Consider the following 25,297-nt stretch of genomic DNA (forward strand, 5'->3'; position numbering starts at 1 on the left):
TGATTTTAGCCACTATTTTATAAAGTGAAGATGTCATGTACACTATGTAGTACAGACAGTGCGAGCACCAGGTTTTCAGGAAACTCCTAAAGTTAGAGTTTCATCCAGCAGAGGGCTCTAATACCTCAGCTAAACCTCTGAAACAAGACTCAAACCAAATTTCCCTCAGTAGCAATAGACACCCATTCATACTGATTGTTCCATTTTCTCTACCCATTTATTCTGACCTAAAACATAATAGAGAGTGGGTCTGAGTTTTTCCAAGCATGGTTTGGGCACAGAGACAAACTGATTCATTTTATACAAAAATGTATTGGGCTTAGGGAGAAGCCTGTCTAGTTATTAAAGAGGAGAGTCACTAAAAATGCTACATCAGGCTCTGTAGTTTTGAGTGGCCAAAGGGTTTTGTGCAGCTAAAGGGATTTGTGCACTGTAGTGAATTTGAGAATAATTTGATTTAAAAACTTAAACTATTACAACATACTGCACATACATACAAACCTATAGGATAAGCCAGGACCACCCCTCTGAAAGGATGAGTTCCCCTTCAACTGTTACCAACTCAGATGTTTACTTTCAACAACTTTGAGGTGGAGAGAAGTAGGCCAAAGGACTTGTGAAATTAAAGTTGCCTCTGCTCTTGCTTAGGGGTGAGCCAGGTGTGTACACCATGAAGGAGATAGGATTATTTTATGCATCACTACTCACCTTCCAGAAATAGGTCAGCAACATTCTTTTCTTATTGTCTACCTATTCTTTTGTTTGCTGGATAAATAGGACTTCCTAGGGCAAAGAGGCTGGCTACAAAGTCTGGCCACATAAGATATGGAAAAATAATCCAGTATGTGGATAAGAAATTATTGAAGTGGAGAATGTTTGCTCTTCAGGTGTCTAGCTACCAAGCAAGGTTTTTACTGTAAGAAAACTAAGCAGTAGCAACCTCTCCTTACTACACGTACACAGAAGGAAAATATAACTTTATTTCCCTTCCCCCACCTCCACCAGCTCCTGAAAATTTTTTCTAGGAATTAACAGGCATGAGGAGTAATTTTTGGAAACTTGGTATTCCATGTAAATAGTGGCTGTACATACATTACTCTCATAGAAAGATGGGCAGTGCTAGCACAAATGTGTATCTTGGTCTTCCCCAAGATTTGTTTGCCAATTCATCTAGTTTGTGCAAGATGAAGGGCTTAAAAAAAAAACCCACCAAAACAGTAAATCAAAACTTCACTCACCCAGCAAGTTTGGAAATATGAGTTATAAAACACTAATTTAAGAGATTAATAACTATATGCTGGAAGATAGGTATAAATCTTAGTTCTTTAATATCTTGTTACAGTATTTCAAAACAACTGATGGAGTTTTTTCATCATGTTATTAAAAAACAGCTTATTGGGGTATTAGGTCTTTTACACAGATGAACATAAAATTAATGAAGAAATTCAAACTAAGCACTGCAGCATTGTGATCTATTTTGTTACAAGAAAACAGTATTAGAAATGTATGTCTAATAGTCCTCAAATAGCAGCTAAGTCCCCACATGCCACTTTAACATTGTAGGGATACAAGGCAGAAAGACAAGAAGCAAATCTCTGTTTATTAGTTCAATAAGGAAGACTCAGATATATGTTATTTTATAAGAAGTCACTTGCAACACTATTGTGGTAATCATGTCCATATAACAACAAAACATGCCTTTTTGGAGTTCTTCAACCACTAATACAAACAGGTGGGTCAGAAGACATGTTAGAGAACATCACAACTCCAGCAGATCAGAGCAGAGTACAAGATAGATTTCAATCCATCACTCGCGGGAATTGTCACAAAAACAAATCAATGAATCAATGCTGTATGGTGTGCATCTCAAGGCAGAATATAGCTCCTAGTTTAGTTCTGCATAATACAGTCATTCCTTAACCATCTCACGGAAGTAGGGAGATGGTATCTGCATATAGCTCTAGGTCCTATAAATTGCTACTAAGCCAGCTGACATGTCTCCCTGACCAGTCCCTGGAGATACCTTATCAGTTCATTCTGCATAGTTCAGAGTTAACTATACTACACAATCATCTGTCCCTTCTCCCTCTCCATAAATCTGTGTAGTTTTTAATCTCTTTAGACAGTTCATTTAGTACCACAGGGCAAAAACAAGGCACTACTGCTATTAACAGAGAAACTTAGCCATGAATTATACAAAACAATTTCTCATTAGGCACCATTCATTTCCACAGACAGTGGAAAGGAGAAAGAATACAGCAAAGTAAAGTAATGAAACTGCCATTTGTATTTTACACAAAACCTGTTCTAAAAATGTAAAGGTTTTGGTTGTTGAATTGCATGGTGTTTTTCCCAGTAAACATTCCTATTTGCCGATATCAAAATACATCCACAGACAATTTTGAATATTATTCTACTTCAATGAATCAATCACTATTTTTTTGACTGGATGTTAAATCAAGAGACAGTTTTTACGATTATAATGTTCAATTAACTAACAGCAAACATTTTTAAAAGTTCATTAACTTAAATCATTTTAGTAAAAAACACATTATAATCCAAAAATCCATCTTTTTTTAAAAACACATTCTAATCTGCCAAGGTTTTATTTAACTTACGTTCTTTAATATGGTACAGTTTGTACAAAAATATGAATGTTTACAGGTATTAACTATATTAACAATGTGTTTTAGTCTCTAAGTTATGCATGTAACAATGATTTTTCATTATTTTAATAAAATTAAAATATAGTTTCAACATCTTATGATATCAATTAAAATGAATGCTCTTTATACCCTTTCTTAGTGCTCAAAGTATTCTGTACTTATCATAACATTTTCTTAAAGAAGATCTTTTTATTTATATGCATCTCACCTGTAAGAATGCAATTAAATATTCATTTCTTCTAGGCACAAAGAGAAAATTTCTTTAGATACGTGCAGCAAGTTGCTGAAAACCTGCAAATCTTTAACCAGAAAATTACCCCTCCCCCACCCCTCCGCAACATCAGAAACCCAAATAACTTACTGTAAAAATACAAGCTCTTTGTTTTGGAAAAACATATAAAATGTACACATTGTAGTGCGCACCTAAATATCTTGATTGTCAAGTAGTACAAGTTACTGATCTGAGATGTACACATTCATATAGATGAGACATTGCTTCAGTGATCTTTGCTTTTGCTGATTCCGTTCTTCACAGTCTTTGGTGGTCTCTGGCCCCTTGTGTAAGCATGATACCAGAAGTGGAGAAACAGGACTAAAAACATAGAGCCATAGAGCCAAATAATGAATATGAAAACTGGATACTGGTATGGACAATCATCCATAAAGTAGATTTGTCCTATGTGAACTGTAACCATAAGAAACTGAACCTGGAGGAAACAGACAAGGAAAAATATGCTCGGTTATGCATTACAGGTTTAAAAATGTAAAAAGATATACTAGAGAGAAGTTTAAATAGCTATCAGCATAATGTGCGCACACACAAAAAGAGAAGGTTGGTGAGAAATAGAATTTGTGTAGTCCTGCAAAACTCCACTCTCCTACTTGGCCAGGGAGAGGTGGTTTTTTGATGAAGTGACTTTTTGTTTTTGTTTAAGTTATAAACATCATCATGGTGCAAGGATAGGGGAGCAGATCCATATCAGGGAGACCAGGGAAGGAACTCTCGTTAACAGTCAGAGGGAAAGGCCTGGCTGGAGCTATTTACAAGGTGGCACATTCTCAGAGGGATTGATTCTGCCACCCCTTAAGTTGACTAGTCCCACTGACTACTTGCATGATAATGTGGTAAACTAAAACTATTAGGCCATTGAGCAGAGGCATAAACAAACTTCTCTTCCTATAAAAGATTTTAATAGTTAGAGATTACATCTGTTTAGTTTAGAGAGGAAACAAAAATGGTAACGTCTAAAGTATATAAAATGGAGCAGAAGGTCAGTGGGGTACTCTTGTTTAGTGCAAGAACAAAATGGCAGCCAAAAGAAATTTAAAAGGTAACCAAGTTAATAATGGTTAAAAAAAAAAACGTTTACTTGCTTTCCCCTTTCCACACGCTGATTTATTTGGAGAACTCAGGGCCAAATAATATTGAGGCACAGAATTTAGAAGGGTTTTTTAAGAAAAAGATTTTCATATGAAAATCATAATGCACAATTACAACAGCTATGATAAAAATGCTTGAGATAATTCAGTTATTTCTTCATAAGGCCAAATCCAAATTAAAAGAGATATCATCAACTTCTGTAGACCCAAACGTTTACGTTACTTTAAAGTAAGATAAATCCTAAGAAATAGTCCTTGTAACCTTTTGTTTTTAAATTTAAACTGTTACTTTATTTAATACTGTTTTGCAAATTTCTTTTTAAAAAAACACTTTGTTCCTAGTGTAAGTCCATACTCCAACAGTTCTTAAATGGACAAATAGTTCTTTATCAATACACTTAGAGTACAAAGCAATTAAATACACTGAGTACCTACAACTCCTACTGACTTCAGAGATAACTGTGGGTTCTCAGAACCTCTGGAAAACAGGTCAACAGATTTTATTTACACAGTTTACTGGTCTCATGATTTCTGCTGAGCTCAGTTGAAAAATGAAGGTAAAACTCTTCTGTGCCATTGTAAAAATTCTTAACCATGTTCATAGAAGTGACATTAAAAACTCACTCATATACAGCTTGACTGACTGCAAAAAGTCTGGCTCAGACACAATACTCACAAGCTGTATAGTTGTCATGTGTTTTTTCCACCACAGGTATTTATAATAGGCTGGTCCCAGTGAACAGAGTCCATAGTAGCTGTACATGATGACGTGCACAACACAGTTTAACAGAGCATGGAATGTTCCTAACCCACCTGTAGAATAATAAAAATAGTCTAAGATTGTTACACCAGTGATCCTAAAAAACCCAACCCTGTGTCTAGCTACCAAGCAAGGTTTTTGCCTTGCGTTAGTTAAGTAGAAAACTAGATAAAAGCATGAGGCTCTTTTGGAGGGGTCTCCAACTTTCACTAGCACATAAAATACAAAGATTCAAGTTAAGCTCTGTAGTCACCAACTCTGAAGGATTTCAGCAGTTCCCTCTTTTCTCAGCAAATGCTTATGTAAATATTTTAGCCAATACCCTAGTAAAATGCTGCAATGTTTTAAAATCAATTTTCCAAAGCTGTAATAAAAGTCTAATTAGTGTAACTAAATGCAAGTAAGTTTTTTGTTAGTGTGTTACATGAAGGGGACTCAAACACCTCTGCAGCATCACCCCTCCTGCTCTACCTCTTTCCTAGATCCCATGATTGGCTTTTCATGAGTCCAGGGGCTGCAACCATGTAGCAATCCTATCTCTAGCCCTTAGAGGTTCCTAGTAAAGGTACTACAGCTCAAGGCTCTACTCTCTATTCTTTTGAGTCACTCTCTGGGGACAACAAGGAGTCCTTGTGGCACCTTAGAGACTAACAAATTTATTTGGACATAAGCTTTCATGGGCTGTAACCCACTTCATCAGATGCATGGAGTGGAAAATACAGGAAGCAGGTATAAATATACAGCACATGAAAACATGGGAGTTGTCTTACCAAGAGGGGGTGGGGTCAGTGCTAACGAGGCCAATTCAATTAGAGTGAACGTGGCCCATTCCCAAGAGTTGACAAGAAGGTGTGAGTATCAGAGGGAAAATTATTTTTTGTAGTGACCCAGCTATTCCCAGACTTTATTCATGCCTAATTTGATGGTGTCCAGTTTGCCAATTAATTCTAGTTCTGCAGTTTCTTGGTGAAGTCCGTTTTGGAAGGGGTTTTTTCCAAAAAAGCTGGGGACAGCTCCAGAGCATCCATGTTCCCAGGACCAGGGAAGACCCAAGGGGCAGAGGTGTGGGACCTCAGTGTATGTGACCTTAGCTGCTCATGCAACCCTCAAGTTTGGGACCAAACCCATTAAAAAGAATGATAATAAAGGAACTTCTTGTTATTGAGGGGATCCATGCAGATATTTCCTTCTCCAGAACCCTCTCTCCTGCTCAGTTTCCAATAGGGTTAAATTATCTTGGCCATAGTAGTAATATTTAAGAAGTGAATTGAGTTTTAAATATAGCTGGTCAAAAAATGGTTTAGAGAGAGAGACAGAGAGAAAAAGCATTTTGATTATTTGGTGGAAATTCAAATACAAAACAGTCTATATTTCCAGGTGAGAAGTCCATGAAAAAACTTAGCAAAAAAATAAATTTGGTTGAAAGCCCAATTAGATATCAAAACCAGTTTCAACTAGCCCTAATTTTAAAAACTAAATGTTTCTTTTATTACTGATTAGAGCAGTTAGTGGAGCTTTCCCCCTCCACAAATGACCATCATCAGTTTCAATCGCAAATTCTCTCTGAAATGTTGTGTTTCTAGGTCACATATTCCCAAACAATTTGACTGCTTATCTGAGACTAATGCATTTACTTTTTTAGGCTGCATAGTGAAAATTCATGGAAGAAGCCTCAAAATGAGTTACATTAGAAAAAAAGCTACCTAGACATTACAAAAATACTGTTACACAAGAAAGTCACTGCACAAAAATGGTTTTCAATTCTCTATGTCAAGTCCTAAGAAGGAGAAGATCCCCATCTCTTCACAAACTCATTTGGATGATTTGGAGTAAGAACAAGTTCAGAAGGCTGGGCAGTAGACAACATAATGCCATTATTTAAAGGAAAGAAACAACTAGGAAATGAAATACAAGATAAACATCAGTTGTAGTGAAATTCTTGGAAATTATTTTAAGGCATCAAAGAGAACATTTGGAAAGATTAGTTTAAAGACAGGCAATAAAGCTTTGAGAAAGAAACACAATACGCTAAGATTACATGAGGGAATATTACTGACTCAAGTCAAAATGGATCTCTCACTTTGTGGAAAGCATTTGCCAGATTACTACAGAGGAGATTTAAGTCTGAGATGCCTTGTCATGGAACAAGTGCACAGCTGGTACATGGTTCTGAAGCCCAACTAAAGAGCAGGAAATTAACAGTATGGGTAATGTAATCTTTTTTTTTTTTTTTTTTGGGGGGGGGGGGGGGACTGTTGAGTGCTGGGAATACCAGATTAATGTGTTTTATATTAACAGATCTAAAATGGTCTGATCTGTAAGCAGAGGAAGATAATTCCAGTTTTAGTACTACCATACCACTGATTTGGGGAAAAGGATGCAGTTCAAAACATGAGAGTTTCTTTATAGGGGGTTTCAAAGAGGATGGCTCTAGACTGTTCTCAGTGCTAACAGATGACAGAACGAGGAGTAATGGTCTCAAGTTGCAGTTGGGGGAGGTTTAGGTTGGATATTAGGAAAAACTTTTTCACTAGGAGGGTGGTGAAACACTAGAATGCATTACCTAGGAAGGTGGTGGAATCTCCTTCCTTTGAAGTTTTTAAGGTCAGGCTTGACAAAGCCCTGGCTGGGATGATTTAGTTGCGGATTGGTCCTGCTTTGAGCAGGGGGTTGGACTAGATGACCTCCTGAGGTCCCTTCCAACCCTGATATTCTATGTATTAGAAATTGGACTCAAATACAGTGAAAATGTAGCAGTCTCCTTCATTAGCTAACTGCACATTAGACAACTTTTCATGGAATCCATGCAAAGCTTTTGTACCTCTTTCAGAACATATTTTTGTATGCATGCAACTAATATACACAGGAGGGATCAGGTAAGCAAAGGTTCAATCCTTCAATTAAGCATCAAAAGCTGTGGGGGAAAAAACAATGCCAAGGAAAATGGGTGAAATGTTACAGAAAAGGAAACTATGTCCAGACAAGTACTGCTGTTGTCTCCACCGATTTTTCAACTAGTAACCTCTTCCAGACACACCACCACTAGGAATACAATCCCGCACCAGGGGTTCCACCAGGTTTCCATTCTCTCTGCAGGTTTCAAGCTGTATGCTCTTCTTAGGCTATGTCTACAATACAAGCAAGGGGTATGATTCCTCAGCTCACGTACACATTCACAGTAGCTTGATGAGAGCTAGCACGAGTATAAATAGTAGAATCACTGTGGTACGATGGGCAGCAACAACACAATTTAGCTAGTATGTACCCACTCTTTTCAGGAATGCTTATACTCTTCATGGCAAGCCATGCCCGACACTGCCTGTCTGGCTGCAGTAAGGTTACTATTTATATGTGCACTAGCGCTCATCAAGCTACTGCAGGTATATGTATGCAAGCTGGGGAATCATACTCCTAGCTCAAGATGCAGCCTTAAGTCCATTACACTGTAAAGCCCCAGGTTAGAAAGACCATGCATTCTACAAGCTTCTTATGCAAGGATCTCTCTGGATTTTTGTCATTTCTGCTCTGTGGAGAGATTATTGAGGAGAGTGGAGGGATTTGCAAGGGTAGGGTAACAAGAGAGTATAAAGACCAAGATGAGGGAAAAACAGCAGAAGGTTTTCCCAGTTCCCAAACATTTGGATGCTATCTGGCCCGAATTTTCAAATCTTTTACGTTGCTGGCCCTTCACAGACAGATATCACTATATCTAACTAGCTCTGGAAAAGTTACAGCATTACCTCTGGCTACATTTCTGCTCCCAAAGGGCAGCCAGAAATAGTTGCAACAAAAACTAAAATAATTTCTAAATAAAATTAAGGTTATAGAGAGAAACAATGATGAGAAAACAACTCTACCCTCTGATTAGATCTGTGTGTTCCAAGGGACAATGTCAACGTGAAATCTACTCTATTTTTTAAAGCAGTTTCAATAATGTACCTGCCCCATAATTCCCCTGCTGGGTTTTACAAGCCACAACCTCCCGCCATTGGTATGCCATCCCCTCTGCCCCTAGCTGCCCCCGACCTCCACCCCCAGCAACAAGGGAAAATGACTGTATACAAAGTGTTTTCAAATGAGCCAACTGGAAGATTTCCCCCTCCCTTATAATCTAGTTCAGGTACAGTAATCTTTGGGCATTGCTTGTAACTCTAGTAGATACAAATTATGACAAAGTAATTTTTTTTAATTGATGGTGTCCATTTGAACATGTTTTTCATTTAGAGTATGGAGGTTTTACTACTACACGTAAAGTATCATTTCAGCTCTCTTGACTACCTGCAGCAAATTTGACTCCAAACCACCAGGTCCACGGCATGATTGAGTGATGCAAAACATGCAGGAATGTAATCTGGCCCTCTTTCTTTCGCAAAACAAAAAAGATCTGAAATAGTTTTAAGAATAAGAGATTAGAAAAGTCACATGTGAAAGTAGTTTGCAGTTAGTTGTACGCACAAACATAGGTTGCTCAATACAGTACATTAAAAATCTTTGCACTTATGCTCATTTTATGTATGTGGAAATCGAGTGACAGATTGAGGGGCTAATTTTCAAAGGCACTGAATAATCTAAACTTCTACTACAAATAATGCAAGCTGCAGAAGACCAGCATTTCTGATTAATCATCAGTTCAGATGTCTCAACTCCTAGCTCCATGCTCAAGCCACTAGACCACAACCACCTCTCCTAGGACTCTTCATCCACACTATTACAAAACTGTCTATACAAGATATTTCCAAAAAATATTCATACTGGTTCACTGTTTCATCACTGTAGAGAGGGTCTGAAAATCAGGCCCGGGTACCCCCACCATGCTTCAGTTTCTGATCTGTATTAGGGTTATAATGGTACTTCACCTTTTTAAAGTCCTTGAGATCTATGAGTGAGAAACATTAAGTTCAAAATGGAATTGATGTGAAGCATGTAGGCAAGGTTTAGAAAGAATTGTAAGCAAAAGAAGTGTGGCTTTCAACATATTTAGCAAGGAAGTCAATTCCAGATGCAGCAATCTAAATCAAAGTGACATCCATTTTATGGTGGCTAATTACTGGGAAGGAACTTAAGAGGCCAAGACCTAGGAATGAGAGTGTGCAGGATGAAGAGGTGGATCTAAACTCAGAGGGTTGAATGAAATAAATCCATATAGAGTCCTGAAAGCCAGAAAAGGCACTTAATACATTCAGGGATGGCTATGAAGCCAGTGCAAGTGATGGAGGATGCAGGAAAGATGGCCCCAATTCCAGGACTGAACTGTCCAGCCAGAGCATTTTAGACCTCTTGAAGTTTGAGTATAACAGGTTGAGAAGAGTATCGGAGGCAACTGAAAAGACAGGATGATTTAAAGATCTGACTTTAAGGCACAGAAGAGGTACACAGAAGGCAGAAAAGATTAAATCAGAACCATCATGTAACTAAAGAAAGACTATCTAGCGCTTTACATGTTAAAAGCACTACAGAGACAATAACTGCCCAAAGATGTGAAAAGGAAGGTGGGATAGTATTGAGAGGGTTGAACGTGGATATTCTCTATGGACATAGTGCTGCCATAGTAAGTGTCCATCAATCTGCTGAGGAAAACTGTTAAGGGAGAAAAGGGCAAAAACATTCTAAAAGCAGAATCCAATAGATCGGAATAAATGTGGGAATGAGAAGAGCAGAGTAAGATGGCAAGAGCAGGTAGAAGATGGCACCCAGAAAGAGGGGAATAGAGTAGTCAGAAGTGACAGAGAAAACATACATACAAAAAACTGTTTTCATATGGCTAGAAACAGTAAATTAAGCAGCACAATAGTCACACATTAGAATGTTGCCAAAGTTCCAAACAATTAAACTTCCACAATCAAACTAAAAAGAAGCTGAGATATAGGTACCTAAATAACGAGAAGGCACAAGGGCAAGTATACAACTAGAAAGATTCAGATAAAGAAAATAAACTTTTCAGGTCCAGGACTAATTCAAGATCACCAGTCAGTAGATAGTAGAGATGACAGGAAGGTCACTCAACTTCCTTTTCCAGCATTCCTGGTCCCTCCAACAGGAGATCAGAGATCTAGTTAGTTGGGCCTTAGAAACAGTCCAGAGTGGTCAGGCTAACATTGTATTACTACTCATGACTGCCAGGATGGGTACTTTAAATTGAGGCAGGTGGCTACTGTCGGCTATGCCATACCCCTAACTGCCAACGTTTGAGAAACAGGATGGAAAGTTGTTTGGGAGGAAGTGGAGGAAGACTTGAAGCATAACCAGCACTTGTTTCCAGCCCACCTACCCTAACAGAGTACTTCCCAGGACAGTTTAAAAGAGACATACCATGCTATCATTTTTAGAGACTTCCCCTTGTAACTAATGGGGAGATATGCTTAAAAGTTTGTGGTACAGAAATGCCTGAAACATTTCTCCACTCTCACTGTTATCCATTACTAACGGATTTTGTTGATTGAATATATGGAGGTCTGATTAGTGAGCAAACAGAGTAAAACTGCTGTGTGATCCAACTGCTATAAACACCAGTGTCCTTTTTTCCTCTATGGAGATCACAGTATTTTTACCAGGTTGAGTCACTACATACTTACAGTGTCTAATAATTCAATGAATTTGGAGAAGTAGTACAGCCAACAAGTCCGAACCATCTAAGAAATCCAAAAAATACACAGGGTCAAGTCTAATGAAGTCATTAGAACATCAGTCTAATTTTTGTTGGTTTTCTTTAAAAACAAGAAAGCAAAACAAATGCCTTTTCAGCATCAGGGAACTTTAAAATGTTGAACTGAATAAGCGAACACACTGGATAAATAAAAATAATTTTTTTTTAAAATAAACCATTTTAATGAAATCTGAATGTCACACAAGATATGTCAAGTCAACACTTCATATAAAACTTTTTAAAATATTTGAATAAAAAAAAATAAATATGCTGAATCCATGAATCTCTATCAAAACCTTTGAGTTAAAAGCTGCTTTTCCATAAAAAGAAACAATCTGGGGAAAAACATTTGATTTTGAGGTCAAGCTTTATAAATATGGCACAATACATCATGTAATGTATAAAGGGCTTGTTTTGTTTACAAACTTATGTACTTCTAGGTAGAAAGAGATATATCAAATCTAGCATAAAGGTTCTATTTAGTTGTAAATCAACATGTTTTAAGGGTTATATGAAGCAATGAAAATGTACCTTTCTTTAGAAAACAACAGAAGAACAAATAGAAAAGTTGATTAATATTGAAGATTTAAATCAAGGCTTCCACCTGGTGATTTAAGTCACTGATTTAAAATCAAACCACCTTGCTAGCACAGGTTGCCTCCAACATCCCTTTCATCACCCTTTATAGTCACTTACATACTCTTCATTATGCATCAAGGCATTTTCATTAAAAGCATTTCAAAAATATAAAGTTAATGTAGCATAACAATTAGCTTCATTTGTTTACTTACTCTCAGAGCTGTAGGTGACCTGGAGTAGTCAACAAGGTCACATCGGAATGAATAACCTGTGGCCCAACCAGACATAAGAAACTGTAACAAGGAGAAGGGGGAGAGGAAAGATTTAGTTGATCACTTGAGAAAATTCATTAATTTCAGTTGACCTTAATCATGTAATGATTTTAAAAAGCCTATGGATTCAGTCAGCTTGTCAGCTATTATCTACCTCAATGTGGGATAGCAACACTATAAAAAACTCTGTTGCTGTAGCACTGTAGAGAGATTTGAATCTCATAACTTGACAATATGGATGAGAAACCCAACTATACCCACTTCAGGGTACCTAACCCTCAGTGCCACAAGAGAAGAAATAGTTGCTCCCCTGAACAGACTTTAGATCAGTGTCTCTCTTCCCACTATGGGAAGCAAGTGTTTGAAACAAAAACTATCCCAAAAAAGTGAGTATTGGTATTGAATCCAGGCATTTCAATACATAAGACACTTTTAAAAAAAAAAGAGTCAAGTACTAACACAGAACCACACTTTTATTATTTAGAAGTTAAGTAACTCAATTCTTCATAGATTTTCTACAAATGGAAATACAGTATATGCAGGACCAGGGAATTCAGCTAATTAAGTCTTTGTATTACAATTTAGCCCGTTCACCATGTATTTGTGACTGACCAACAGTGTAATAAAATAATATCACACCATGATGAGGAAATCCTAACAACAAGAATTAACATCCAAAGTGTTTTGGGCTCATTAGAAGTTACTATGTCCACACAGAATTAGAACTGCAATTTTTATGGTTTGCCAGAGGTCCCCTATGCACTTAATGATTTTGGCCAATTCACATGCCAGTTTGAACTGCACATAGTTTCTTAGATCTATTTGCAACAAGTCCATAAAGGGGGACAAAAAGACCATAAAAGACAATCCAAAAAAAAAGTTTTAACCAAAGTAAATAATGTTCTGCCATGGGTTTTCCCCACCTCCATTTACAACATCCAGCTGAACTTTAGTGTATACACATACAACCTCTGTTTCAGCAACTGTTTTAATGAGTTTGATTGTCTGTAGCCCACAGAAGGGGCTTGAGGTTAGAGAAGAATCAGCACTGGACTTCTTTTATTTGGTACCATAAGTATCTCCATTTCTTGTCAAAAATATTTACTTTGTGATGCAAGTTAGACTATAACTGTCAGAAGAAATGGGGAGCTGTCTTCAGATCACATGCAGATGTACAGTATCAATGGATTATAAGAGGCGTCACATCTAATACTCCTTCTATTACTATATTAAAACTCAGCCAAGAGTAGCACTGTAAATATTATATTTCATTAGCGTCTTCTCTCTTCCTCTCCCACCCCAAATCCCAGCCAATACTATAAACTCCACTTGTGTTGAATGAGTATTAGTTAATTAATCATAATTATCCATGCATGTATAATAGGAAACCAAGTTTTCCTGGTAGGTGAAGAGTTGTAGTTTCAATCTAACATCACTTGAATAAGACAAGTAAAAGATTATCCATTTAACAAAATCAGACGCCGAAACCAACAGGATTTCAAACATTGTAAGTGAACATAATCCCAACACACCCACAAAATGGCTTATATCCAATGAGGAGAAGAATTAATTCATTCTGGTATACAGTATCTGTGCATTCTTTTGTGGCATTTTAAATAAAGGCTTAATGATCGGCAAATCAAATATCATGTTAGCGTCAAAAGTGAAAGAGGCAAGTATATTTTTTAAATACTCCTAAAAAAGCACAATACTAACAAGATCTGTAGAAGCAGGAAGTGCAAAAGGAAAGCATGCTTTTCATCCTTCTTTGCATTTACGGTATTTGCACAACAATTATTAGCCAATGCATCAGTTTCTTTTTAAACGACAAATGTAAAGATCTTGGAGCACTGTTTTTGAAAGCAAAAGCTCAGTCTAATCCATTATGAAGGTTATGGGAACTGGGTTAACTGAAGTACAGCCAATTTGGCAGCAGTATCTGAACAATTCCCTAACCAGTATGCCAAAGATGAAAATAGCTACCACAATAGTGTTGTTTCAGCTGGCCAGTTGTAGAAAACTATCAGGCAGCTGCTTGTAGTATTGCTGAGTATCCACACTGTTTATTGCAACAGTGTCCCAATTTAGTCTCTTTACACACTTAAAGAAATGCCAGTTTAAGAGTTAACTCTAAATGACTATTTGTAGGTGCACACCATGTACATATAATAATTTATTTTCTCGATCATTAAACCCAATGCATCTCACTTGATAACGGTCTAATAAAAAATGTTCTTTTCTCCTAAAAAAAAGCCTAGCTTTTTGTTGAGCCACAAGTTGGCGGGGGGGGGGGGGGGGGGGGGGAACGACACAACACCCCAGAACTCTTCTAGGAAAGATTTTATTAATTATTCTAAAAACCTTGTTTTATATGGATTGAGACCCTAGACTAAATTTTGTAAATAAAAGTATCATTTACAACATTAGGAAAGTGTGATTGTGCAATCTGAAAACCAAAAACTAATTGAAGAGGATCTTGCACGTAAATATTCCCTGTGCAGGGTGAAAGATGTCAACATATTCTATCATGTGGCAGCCAAAAAAGTAAAAGACTATAAACGAAGCATGCAACCTGCCAGTCTAGTTCAATCTTCCTCACCCAAAGAAGTTCAAAAACTAACCATCTAAATACTTTCCAGACTTTAAAGCAGGGGTTCTCAAACTGGGGGTTAGGACCCCTCAGGGAGTCACAAGGTTATGACATGGGGGGTCGTGAGATGTCAGCCTCCACTCCAAACCCTGCTTTGCCTCCAGCATTTATATTGGTGTTAAATATATTAAAAAGTGTTTTTAATTTATAAGGGGGTGGGGGGGTCGTACTTAGAGGCTTTCTATGTAAAAGGGGTCACCAGGACAAAAGTTTAAGAACCATTGTTTTAAAGTGTTCTATTATGGTCTTTCTAATATAAAATATACAATCACCCTCTTGACTGTGTTCAACTTTCTTTTTTGTGTCTAACTATATCTGTAATATGTCCTAAGAAAAATGTCAAATGATTTTTCTTGAGGAGGTTCTCTCTAATCTATTATGCTAAATGTCGCAATTACCGTATCCAAAAAATTACATAATAGTAGCTGAGCTAGCTGAAGTTAAACAAGTATTTATAGAAGAATACTTACTTCATAAGTCATATACACTGAAAGGGCTACTACACCAAAATTGTAAAATGCCATTATTTGCCTGAGTTCAAAAGGTTTTCTGTTTTCCATGAGTTTTGGTCCCAAAGAAGTGACAAAATAAATATAGGCTCCAATGATAATAGTCTGTGGCACAGGTGAAGACATGAGTAGGAAGCCTTCCACTCTTGGATCTAGAAGAAGGGGAAAAGAAGTCACAGGAATTTCATAATGCTTTTTACATCTACATTAACTTAACAAGGATATTCTTTTCTTAAATTCCTGATTAAATTTGATTAAAATTATTTTCTTAAATTGTTTCTGCTTTCACTGCTCAGGTTTTAGAATCACTTATTAGCTTCAGGTTCTTATAACTTGCTTTAACAAGATTTAGTGCCTCCAGGGTTCTTAGCCTCTTCGTAAACCAACATTGGTCCTTGCCAGATTTTTTGGAATACCACTTAAGGTAAGCAATTAAAGCCGCTGCTGCCCTTGACCACAATATCTGGAGGCCAGAGGTCAATTTCTTTCCATTCATCACCTAGCAGTGATTTATTCTCAGTTTAAGTCTTCACATTCAACTCAAATTTAAAAGGACATTTTATTGGCAATGTAGAGAAAAACACTAATACTATAAATTGCACCATTAACCAGACACAAAAATCTTACACTTAAAGTTTACACACGTGCTCACCTCTACTGCGCACCACATCATCCTCTCAGGTACAATTGACTGTTCTGTCCCACACATTAGTACAGATAGTCGTTAAAGGTTATTGCCTAATTCCCCACTTCCAATCTCATATGCACTGTCAGGCAATTCTCAGTCCAAACCTTGAAGAAAATTCTGGCCATGCTGGCTAAGCAACCCTTGCCCAACAGACTCTCATGGAATTCTAAAGCTATTTGCCCAGATAGAGTATGTGCCCTTCACATACTCCTCCCTTGCCAAAATAAAAACCAACAGAAATCTATTAACAGGTATACTTTGCAGATTTATTCATCCATAGATGGTAAGCAGAGTTCACCCTCCCCCCGCCCTTGGTCTATGGAGTTTGTTTCACTTGAAGTTACCCCTTAAACTCATCTGGCACAGAGAGTTATGTCCTCTGCACATATGACATTTGTAGCGTTCCTTCTAAGACATTTTCTATGCCCTCTCTTGGTGTGACAGTCTTCCCAGCAAAGGTTTTGGTTAGTGGGGATCAGCAGGGCTTCCAATTAATCTGGCTATGGAGTGACTTTCAAGGTTGTTTGCTGGTTGTCTTTGGGATGAAAACTCCAGTTATTGGATGCTGTCAATTGGAGCCCAAGTTTTGACAAAAAACAACTTTAGAAACAGAGTTTCCATGCTGATAAAAGTGTGTCTCACATCATCACTCTCCTCCATCATCCATTCAGACTTGTGTGCTAGATTGGGTCTGACACCCACCATTCACCTCAATCTCCACCCCATGGAAAGTATGTATTGTCACAAGACAATGTAGTTCAAAAGCAAAAAGAGGAAGAGGTCTTGCAAGCAACTGATCCAGGCTGCATATGAGTGAAATTAAACTCTTTTGGGAAAATGTGAACATTCTTAAAGAACTTCAAATTGTAAATTGGGAAATGCCCCTATTTTTAAGAACCTTGTCCCTTCTTGTGTTTAATCATACTTGGGTTACTAGTTTGGAGAATGGCTTTAAACCTGGAAGTTTTAAGCAGATGATTTGACCCACTCCCTACCACTTGGAGAGCCATAACATAGTGCCTGTTAAATCTTGCAATTCCTGAAAGTTGTCCCCACCCTTCTCTCAGAAATATCTGGTTTTGTGCAGGGATTGGTGAGTCCAGAGTTGAGTCTGCACAGTAAACAGGGAGAACTCACATTAAAATTATCCATATGGAGAAAATGCTGTGATTCCCTCCCCAGGTAGCTTACAAGGATGTTAAGTGCTGTGTCTAGAGTTGCTCCATACAAGCCCCATTTCCCTCATTAACAGTTGACATTGGTTGGAGCTACATTCAAGCTTTTGACAGTGACATCATCATGGGGATCTGGAAGGCTTGACTATTTCTTCCTCACTGGGAAGCGTAGTCACCTGGTTAGTTGTTCTGGACCCCTGCTTTTACCAATTACCTTTGGGGCGGGCGGGGGGGGGGGGTGTTAGGTTTTTGAAAAATACCAACATGGCTTTTGAGTTAGTATTCTGCTGCTTTTGTGGCTTGCTGCCATATTACTGGAGTGAAGTCACGAATCCAGACCTTCAACTTACTGTTGCAATGTTTTAAAAGAACTGCTCAATTCTCTAATTTATTTGTTCACATTTACAAAGCATTAGTCAAGTGCTCTAGGCACTATAAACAAACAAACACTAGATAAGTAATCAGAACTGTAAGGGGATAACCACACCCTCACAACAAGCCACTCCCTTTCGCCCACTCCACCAGCTCCTTCCCAATAATTGATCCCTGAGGGAGATCAATTAACTCCTTAGTGTACCCCTATTCCAGTGACGGGCAGCAGAACAAAACCCTAACACAAGCAGCATACAACAACATTAGCAGGGAGACCCGGTCATGGTCATCTCCTTCGGGGACCCACACAACCACTTGTTAAAGGGCTCAAGTTTTAATTCAAGTATTTTATTTGTCTTGTTTCCTAACAGAGCAGTTTTAAATTTCAGTACACACAATCAGAACCTGACAAACCATATACACTCTTAAAACCTTACTGCTCAAAAGAGAATTAGAAATCTCCACTAACCCACCCAAAATCCTACATAAGGCTGCCATCTTAACACTGCAGAAGTCAGAGTGTTAGACGAGAAGCTTCCATGTTAGTTTACCAGGTTATTAGGTTCTCTTGGTGCGGTATCTGCATCTTCACTTCATGGTGTATTTTTAGGCTGAAGCAGAACTCACTCTGTGACACCCCTGGCTCCAAATAAATTCTCTCCCACTCCAGGTCTGTAGTCTTCCAGTTGCTCTGCCTACATTGTCCTTATCAACTCCTTGTTCTCATCCTGATCATCTACTTCTGGAGATTCATCCTCCTTCTCTGGTCCATCAGAGTTATCCTCTGGGCTAGCATCTCCATTCACTTTCAACTAGCCCCCTGGCACCAGCTGTGCCCAATTCCCACTGATGATAGTAAAAAAGCTATGGTACTAATCTGAACTCATTCATCCCAGTCTCAGATGTACAGCATCTTTCAGCCATTCATATTTACAGTGAATTTCTGTTCAGATTTCACCATATTTGTCCAGTTCAAGGCAACATATGCTCTACAGCCATGGTATTTTCCATTGCCTGCATCTAGTTTCATAGCTACAGAATTATGAAAAAAGTCAGGATATTCAACATGTACAAGTTCAGAATAGGAACTAAGCAGATATACAGCACTATAAAACATTTACAGTAAACCACAGAATGATTTATATACTTATTTCCTGAACTTTGTGAGAGTATGAATACTCCCTTTCAAAACAGGAACTTGATGCAGTGAATCACTTACAGGAGTTTGCAACATACAACGATAAATTATCAAGGTTTACATTTTCTTTCACCTGCTACTTTAGTACCAGGAAGAGCAAAATACATCACTTTGTAACAGAATACTTTAATTCAGTTAACTAAGAAAATGTAACTCCATTTATAATTAAATAAAATTAAAGTTTTAGACTGTCCCAGTAGAATTTCAAAATGTAAAGTGCAATTCTGCTGATAGTAGAGATCTTTTTAGGAGAGCCATTCTGTACATATAGGGCACGTTTGCACTTACCTCCGGAGCGATCAATCCAGCGGGGGTCGATTTATCATGTATAGTGAAGATGCGATAAATCAACCGCCGAGTGCGCTCCTGTCAACTCCGGTACTCCACCAAAGCGAGAAGCGTAGACGGAGTCGACAGGGGAGCGTCAGCAGTCGACCTACCACAGTGAAGACACTGCGGTAAGTAGATCTAAGTACATCGACTTCAGCTATGTTATTTACGTAGCTGAAGTTGCATAACTTAGATCGATCGCCACCCCCCACCCCCGTGTAGACCATGCCACAGTGCCTGAAGTTTTAAATCCTTAACAAATCAACTTTTGTAATTGCAAAAGTTACACCTCAAAAGTCTGCATGACATTATACTACTTTTCTTTACAGTTAGACATGTGAACATTTAGCTTGACAACTTAGGTGTAATTAGAGGAAAAACAATGCTATTTTAAATTAGCAATACAAAATTATGCTTAACACAACTCCACATCTGTTGCAAAGCCTTAACATTAGCGGACATTAGGATTTAATGACTCACCAGCACCTTTAATCCATTCATCATAAAGCAGTGCAGCTTTTGATGTCAAATTGCTAAAGGCCATTTTCGCTGGGATAAGTGGATATTATGACTTCTCCTGCAAAAAAACAAAAAGAAAAACTTTTTTTTGAAATCTATGCTGAAAAGATCAAGTATTCTTGGTGGAAGATTTTCAAAGGCAGCCCTGAAAAGAATGTAACAGGGAAGGTCAGCAGTACACTGATTAATTAGACTAGGGAGCATTAATTAGCTAACTGCATTTACTCTGCTTGATGGAACTTGTAACCTATTCAGCTAGTACAACCATATTATTTGTTAATCCCGTATACTGAAGTGTTATAATACCACAAGGCTCTACAGTTGAAGAAGCCATGTGGTGGTTAATCATTACAGGTAAGAGAATAATAAGAAGCAGGTGATCTTACTCACGCTTATCATTCTTCATTTTAAAATCCAACACAGTGATGCTACGAGAGCAGAGTTGCAAAATTACTCATCTTCATTTTCCAGCTGGCAAATATATGGAAGACATGGCAGAAGAGGAGCTCGTCCCTCCCCACACTTCATTTACATGTGCATTTATAACTAGTATGTAAATTACAGTCTGCCAATGCAGATTTAATCACTGTTTTTACTGCAAAATTCTCTCCTGGGATTAGCACCATTAAAACATGCTACTTACCCAGTCAGAATGAGGCAGGAGGATGATTCACACACACAAACTATATTAATAAATAATGTGAGACTATAGATAGATTTCTACAGAGCTGGAGAATGGATGAGTATTTGCACACTGCCTAACCAGGGTAGAGAAAAAGAAATCTGATTTTATTTAAAACTGGAGGTTTTTTATTCTGTTATTTAAATTATAAAAGAGTATTTCCTTTAAAAAAATTAACCTGTTTAAAAAGAAATCTGAATTTACTACAAAATATGTTAAGACCTAAATTTATAATAAGCTCTTAAAATATTTAAATAAAAATAAATATGCTGAATCCATACGCCTCTAACAAAACACTGAATTATAGGCTGCTTATCTATATAAAGAAATAATCAGGAGAAAAACATCTAGCTTCAGAGGTCAAGTTTTCTAAATATGATACTATAGATCATATACTGTATTAAGGACTTGATCTTGTGGGGGACCTAGGGGCTGTGTACTGGGTGCAACAGACTGGCAAATTCACCACAGTTGTTGGAACCAGGCCCCTGCTTCCAGAAGACACCATCAGTTATCTCATCAGGATCATCTACTGAGCCCACCTGTGTAGGATGACCACCTTTTCAAAATGCAAGAACAGGACACATGCAGGAGCCCTGACCCCAGTTGTGATCCCACTCCTGCTCTTCCTCTTCCCCCTGGGGGGAGGAGGAGCAGCAGGGGGTGGCACCTCCTGGCTAGGGGTGCTAAGGCCCACCTCAACCCCCTGACTGGGAAGAGATTGCTGCCACCCCTAAGCCACAGGCAGGCGCAGAGTGGTGCCAAAGGGAATCCAAGACAAATGCTGTCCCGTAGTCATTCAGCCTGGGACCAGGACTTGAAATGTCCCACCCAATTAAGGAGGGCTGGTCACCCTACACCCGGGTGGTCTCATACTTCTATTTTCTAGCTTCTTCCTACAGGAGCTCTGATTGGCAGAGTTCTCAAATTATGAACAGTGCTGCAACTCAACATACCTCAGATCACAGGCACTGACTCATTTTTCTGTGTGGGTGCTCCACCAATGCTTCAGCAGAGGCCTCGCCCCCACTCTACCTCTTCCCCCAAGACCCTGCCCTCACTCTCTCTCTTCCCGCCCTCACTCCAACCCCTCCCCCGCACCTCCTGCCAGCTGATCGGCGGGGCCTGCCAAACAGCTGTGGCAATATTGTTTTCCATGGATGCTCCAGTCCCAGATCATCCACAGAGTCGGTGCCTAGAATAGTAAATTACCTGAACAATGAAATAATAATAGGAATAAGACTTTCTTCATCATCCAGTAAAACCGTGGATGAGTTCGTTATCAGGATCAGCAAATTCCAGCAAGACTCCATAGATGAAAAGATTGCAATAAACTCTCCCTTTCATCTTCTTCAGAACAAACATTTCACTGACATTGGTCACTCATTACAACCAGATTACACTCCACCCTGTGGAGCAAACATTGCTGGAAGGTTGCTGGATATAATATCTGATAAGGAAATTGTACGGTGTACAAAAAAAAACTATGATAGGAAATTCATTAACAGGAGTCTTGATGGGTGGAGCAACAAACAGAAGCACTTATTATTGGATCACTGTGTAACAGCAGAAGATGGGGTTGTCTATCTTACAGAAACAATTGAGACATCTGGAGATGCCCATACAGAATACTTAAAAGTAGCAGCAGTAAAAGCTATAACTAAACAAAAATTCCAGTGTAGCTTTGTCACAGACAATGCTGCAAATGTAACAAAGATGAGAAGACATCTAGAATGAGGTAAAGGGAAACCTGAAACTTACAACATATGGGTGCAATGCTCATTTGATGCATCTTTTAGCCAAAGACCTCTTCAGTACAACTCCAAGAAGAAAGAAAAATGTTGAAATTACTAAATACTTCTGGTAACAACCACTTGGCTTCAACTTCACTGGAAAGAACAGGAGGATGCAAACTAATTCTCTGCCCAAGACATATGATGGAATTCAGTGGCTGACTGTTTTGAGCTACTTAAGCTCTGGTCTATTCTGACAATGTCACAATCTCAGGGGTTCTCCAGGGAAGGCAGATCGGCACTGTATGTGGCTAACACTGTTGCAAGCATCACAAAGCATTTTGGGGAGGGTCAAAGGAGTGTTAATGGAGAGTGGAAGGTTCCTTTGCAGAATACAAGAAGCCAGGGGAGGAGGAGGAAGAACAGAGCAGAGAATGAGTTAACTCAACCCTGGAGCGCTAGCTCAGTGCGAAGATAAAGATGCTGGCCCCCGCCCAAGGACACTGTTGACAGCCGAGACTTAGCTGATGGCCGAGAAAGACGGGGGCTTGCAGGTGCCCGAGCAGCCGTGAGAAAGAAGATTCCAACTGCACAAATCTGCAAGACAGCAAGGTCAGCACAGAAGACAACAAAGTCTAAGAATGCAGAGATGGACAACACTGGCAAGATGGAGCTGAGCCTTGAGTCCTGGAAGCCGAGGTGTTTTGGGAAGCTAAAGAACCCACGGACAGCCGGCTTGGACTGGCACAGAGGGCACCAGGAGCAGAGGTCCCCGAATGGAACGCCAACGCCCCCGCCCCCCCGAGGAGCCAGAACTTAAAACCCTCCTGAGAGCTGGAGCAATTTGGAGAGCACAGCAGATCCTTAGATGGCCTGGGCCCAGGACAGCACTCCCGTCCACCTTCCCCCCTCAACCTCTTCTTCTGGCGTTACACTCAGACTTGGCCAGTCTGGGTCTTGCGTGTGAGAGTATGAAAGTGGGTTAGGGCTTGGGGCATTAATGCTTTCTTTCTACCTCTGAGTGATGTGGGAGTGTTCCCAACACTCTCTGCTGTTACATTAATTTTATTAATAAAGCTTTAAAATTTAGACACTTGGTGTGCCTCGTCATCTCCTCTCCAAAAAGATCCTGTGGCCCCAGCCTGATAGACTGTGGCCCCAGGCAGATTGGTAATGAAAATCTGTCACAATAACAAGCTGTGAAAAAAATCATGACAAAACAGATGGAATTATCACAGCCAAAGTAGTCAACACTGGAGTAAAGAGAAATATAGAAGATACAATGAATATACTGAAACCTATTTCCATAGCCTCTGCAAACTGCAGAAAGATTCCTGCTGTACTGCTGTTGCTCCTGAAATTTCAAAAGAATTGCCAGAGCCATTCAAGAGTTACCCAACAACAACATTATACTGCAGGCAGTTAAGCAGCAGATGGATCAAGCACATACTCCACCTCATTTTCTTGCCAAGTCTCAACCCAAAGTACCAGGATAGATGCCTCATTGTTACAGAAGATGCTGCTATGACATGGAAATCTAATAATCACGCATCAATCATAATACATTTCAGGACTGGAGGCAAACCATTCAAGCAGTACACGTTTGCTGATGAGGTTTTAAAGAAAGTCACACCCCTGAACCGATGGAAATCCCTAGCTAAGCACCTGGAACCAGAGTTTGTTAGATGGTTAAACCAGCTTGTGACAGAAGTAACCTCTTCTGAAGGCAGAGAAAGATGATTTTCTTCATTTGGACTAATTCATTCTAAGTTGAGAAACTAATTGGAAGTTGAAAAAGTAGCAAAACTTGTCTCTCTCTTCTAGTCTATGAGTAAAAATGAGAAGGGAGAGGATTTGGTTTACTAAAAATAAAGTTTATATGCTGTTTGTGTGTTTAAATAAATTATAGTTACCATCCTAATACAGCTTGACACAAATCATGAACAAACAAAAATTAGTAAATAAGCAATATTCATTCACCATTTTCTAACATAATAATGCACAGTTAAAAATCTGAAAATAATAAGTATGCATTTAAGCAATTATGTAATAGTTATAGTACTTAGCAAAAAGATGTACCTTATATAAAGGCTCGATTTAGCTGTAAATCAACATGTTTTAATGGTTATATCAACCAATGAGAATGCACCTTGCTTTCAGAAAATAATTGAAATATGAAGAGAAAATTTATTGAATTTCTCCAGACTATGCCGAGTGCCACTTCTGGAAGTAATTTCTCCAACATCGCTCTGACCCGATCTCAAATCACTCTTTACTGGTTTCTTCTCGTACCTCCGCCCCCTCCTTCAATGTCCCACAAAATGTCACTTCCGTCTATATCTCCGCTTTAATTTTCCTCCACTCCCTCATATCCTATATTGAGTTTTGAGCACCTGGAAGCATGCTAGGTTCTTCATCACAGAAGCAGAACTGACATATCCCTTCCCCCAGAGACCTTACAACATACCTTCTTCTCAACTCTTACTGTTTGCTTACTCTTCTTTGCACTTCCAGCTTTGTATCTTCTGTCACATTGCTTCCTATGCCTGAAACGACCTCAAATTTCTTGTCTACCAAGAATTCTCCCATTACAAATTTTTCCTCAGAAGCCCAGAAATACCCACTCTGCCGTCTCCTCCTCCCCAAATCTCTTCATAATCTACCCTTTCCAGAATCACTGACCAATATCACATCTTATCTTTTTATTGTCCATGTTCTTTAGTGTCATCTTTGGTACAGGGATTATTTTAATCTAGCTTTTTTAAGTGCCATGTTTATTTCAAGTGCTACATAAGTAACATTTAATTAAAATGTCTAAAAATAAATGTAGTGATATTTAATTATGTAAGGGCTTTATTTATTCATAGCGGCTATCTGAAAGGGTACGTCTATGCAGTAGAAGCTGCGCATAGGCTAGCCTACCCAAGCTAGCTTGAATCCAGGTAGCACAGGTAACGATAGCAAGCAAAGACAGCACAGCGTGGACTTCAGAGTGGGCTAGACAGTTGACTATGCACCCAGAATCCATGCCAGGCTTGTATGACCTGCACTGAAGCCTGCATTGTGCGGTCTTCACTGTTATTGTAACCCGCGCTAGATTCAAGCCAGCTCGAGCAGGCTAGCTGTGCACAGCTTTCACTA

At 38.8% G+C, this 25,297-nt stretch overlaps 1 protein-coding gene across 1 annotated transcript in view; it reads right to left on the bottom strand.

Annotated features, from left to right (window-relative positions):
* Positions 1 to 1,321: 1,321 nt before the first annotated feature.
* The window catches only part of ELOVL7 (ELOVL fatty acid elongase 7), a 50,337-nt gene continuing 26,361 nt past the window's right edge, over positions 1,322 to 25,297 (bottom strand). Inside the window, exons 3-9 of the mRNA XM_074953961.1 lie at positions 19,703 to 19,799; positions 15,421 to 15,611; positions 12,241 to 12,321; positions 11,379 to 11,435; positions 9,085 to 9,190; positions 4,723 to 4,859; positions 1,322 to 3,373 (exon numbers count right to left, since the gene is read on the bottom strand). Of these exons, the coding sequence (XP_074810062.1) occupies positions 3,164 to 3,373; positions 4,723 to 4,859; positions 9,085 to 9,190; positions 11,379 to 11,435; positions 12,241 to 12,321; positions 15,421 to 15,611; positions 19,703 to 19,766 (846 nt within the window). The 5' untranslated portion in view covers positions 19,767 to 19,799 and the 3' untranslated portion in view covers positions 1,322 to 3,163. The remainder of the gene's footprint in view (positions 3,374 to 4,722; positions 4,860 to 9,084; positions 9,191 to 11,378; positions 11,436 to 12,240; positions 12,322 to 15,420; positions 15,612 to 19,702; positions 19,800 to 25,297) is intronic.

This window comes from Natator depressus, chromosome 5, assembly GCF_965152275.1.
Source record: "Natator depressus isolate rNatDep1 chromosome 5, rNatDep2.hap1, whole genome shotgun sequence".
Taxonomy (NCBI): Eukaryota; Metazoa; Chordata; order Testudines; family Cheloniidae; genus Natator; species Natator depressus.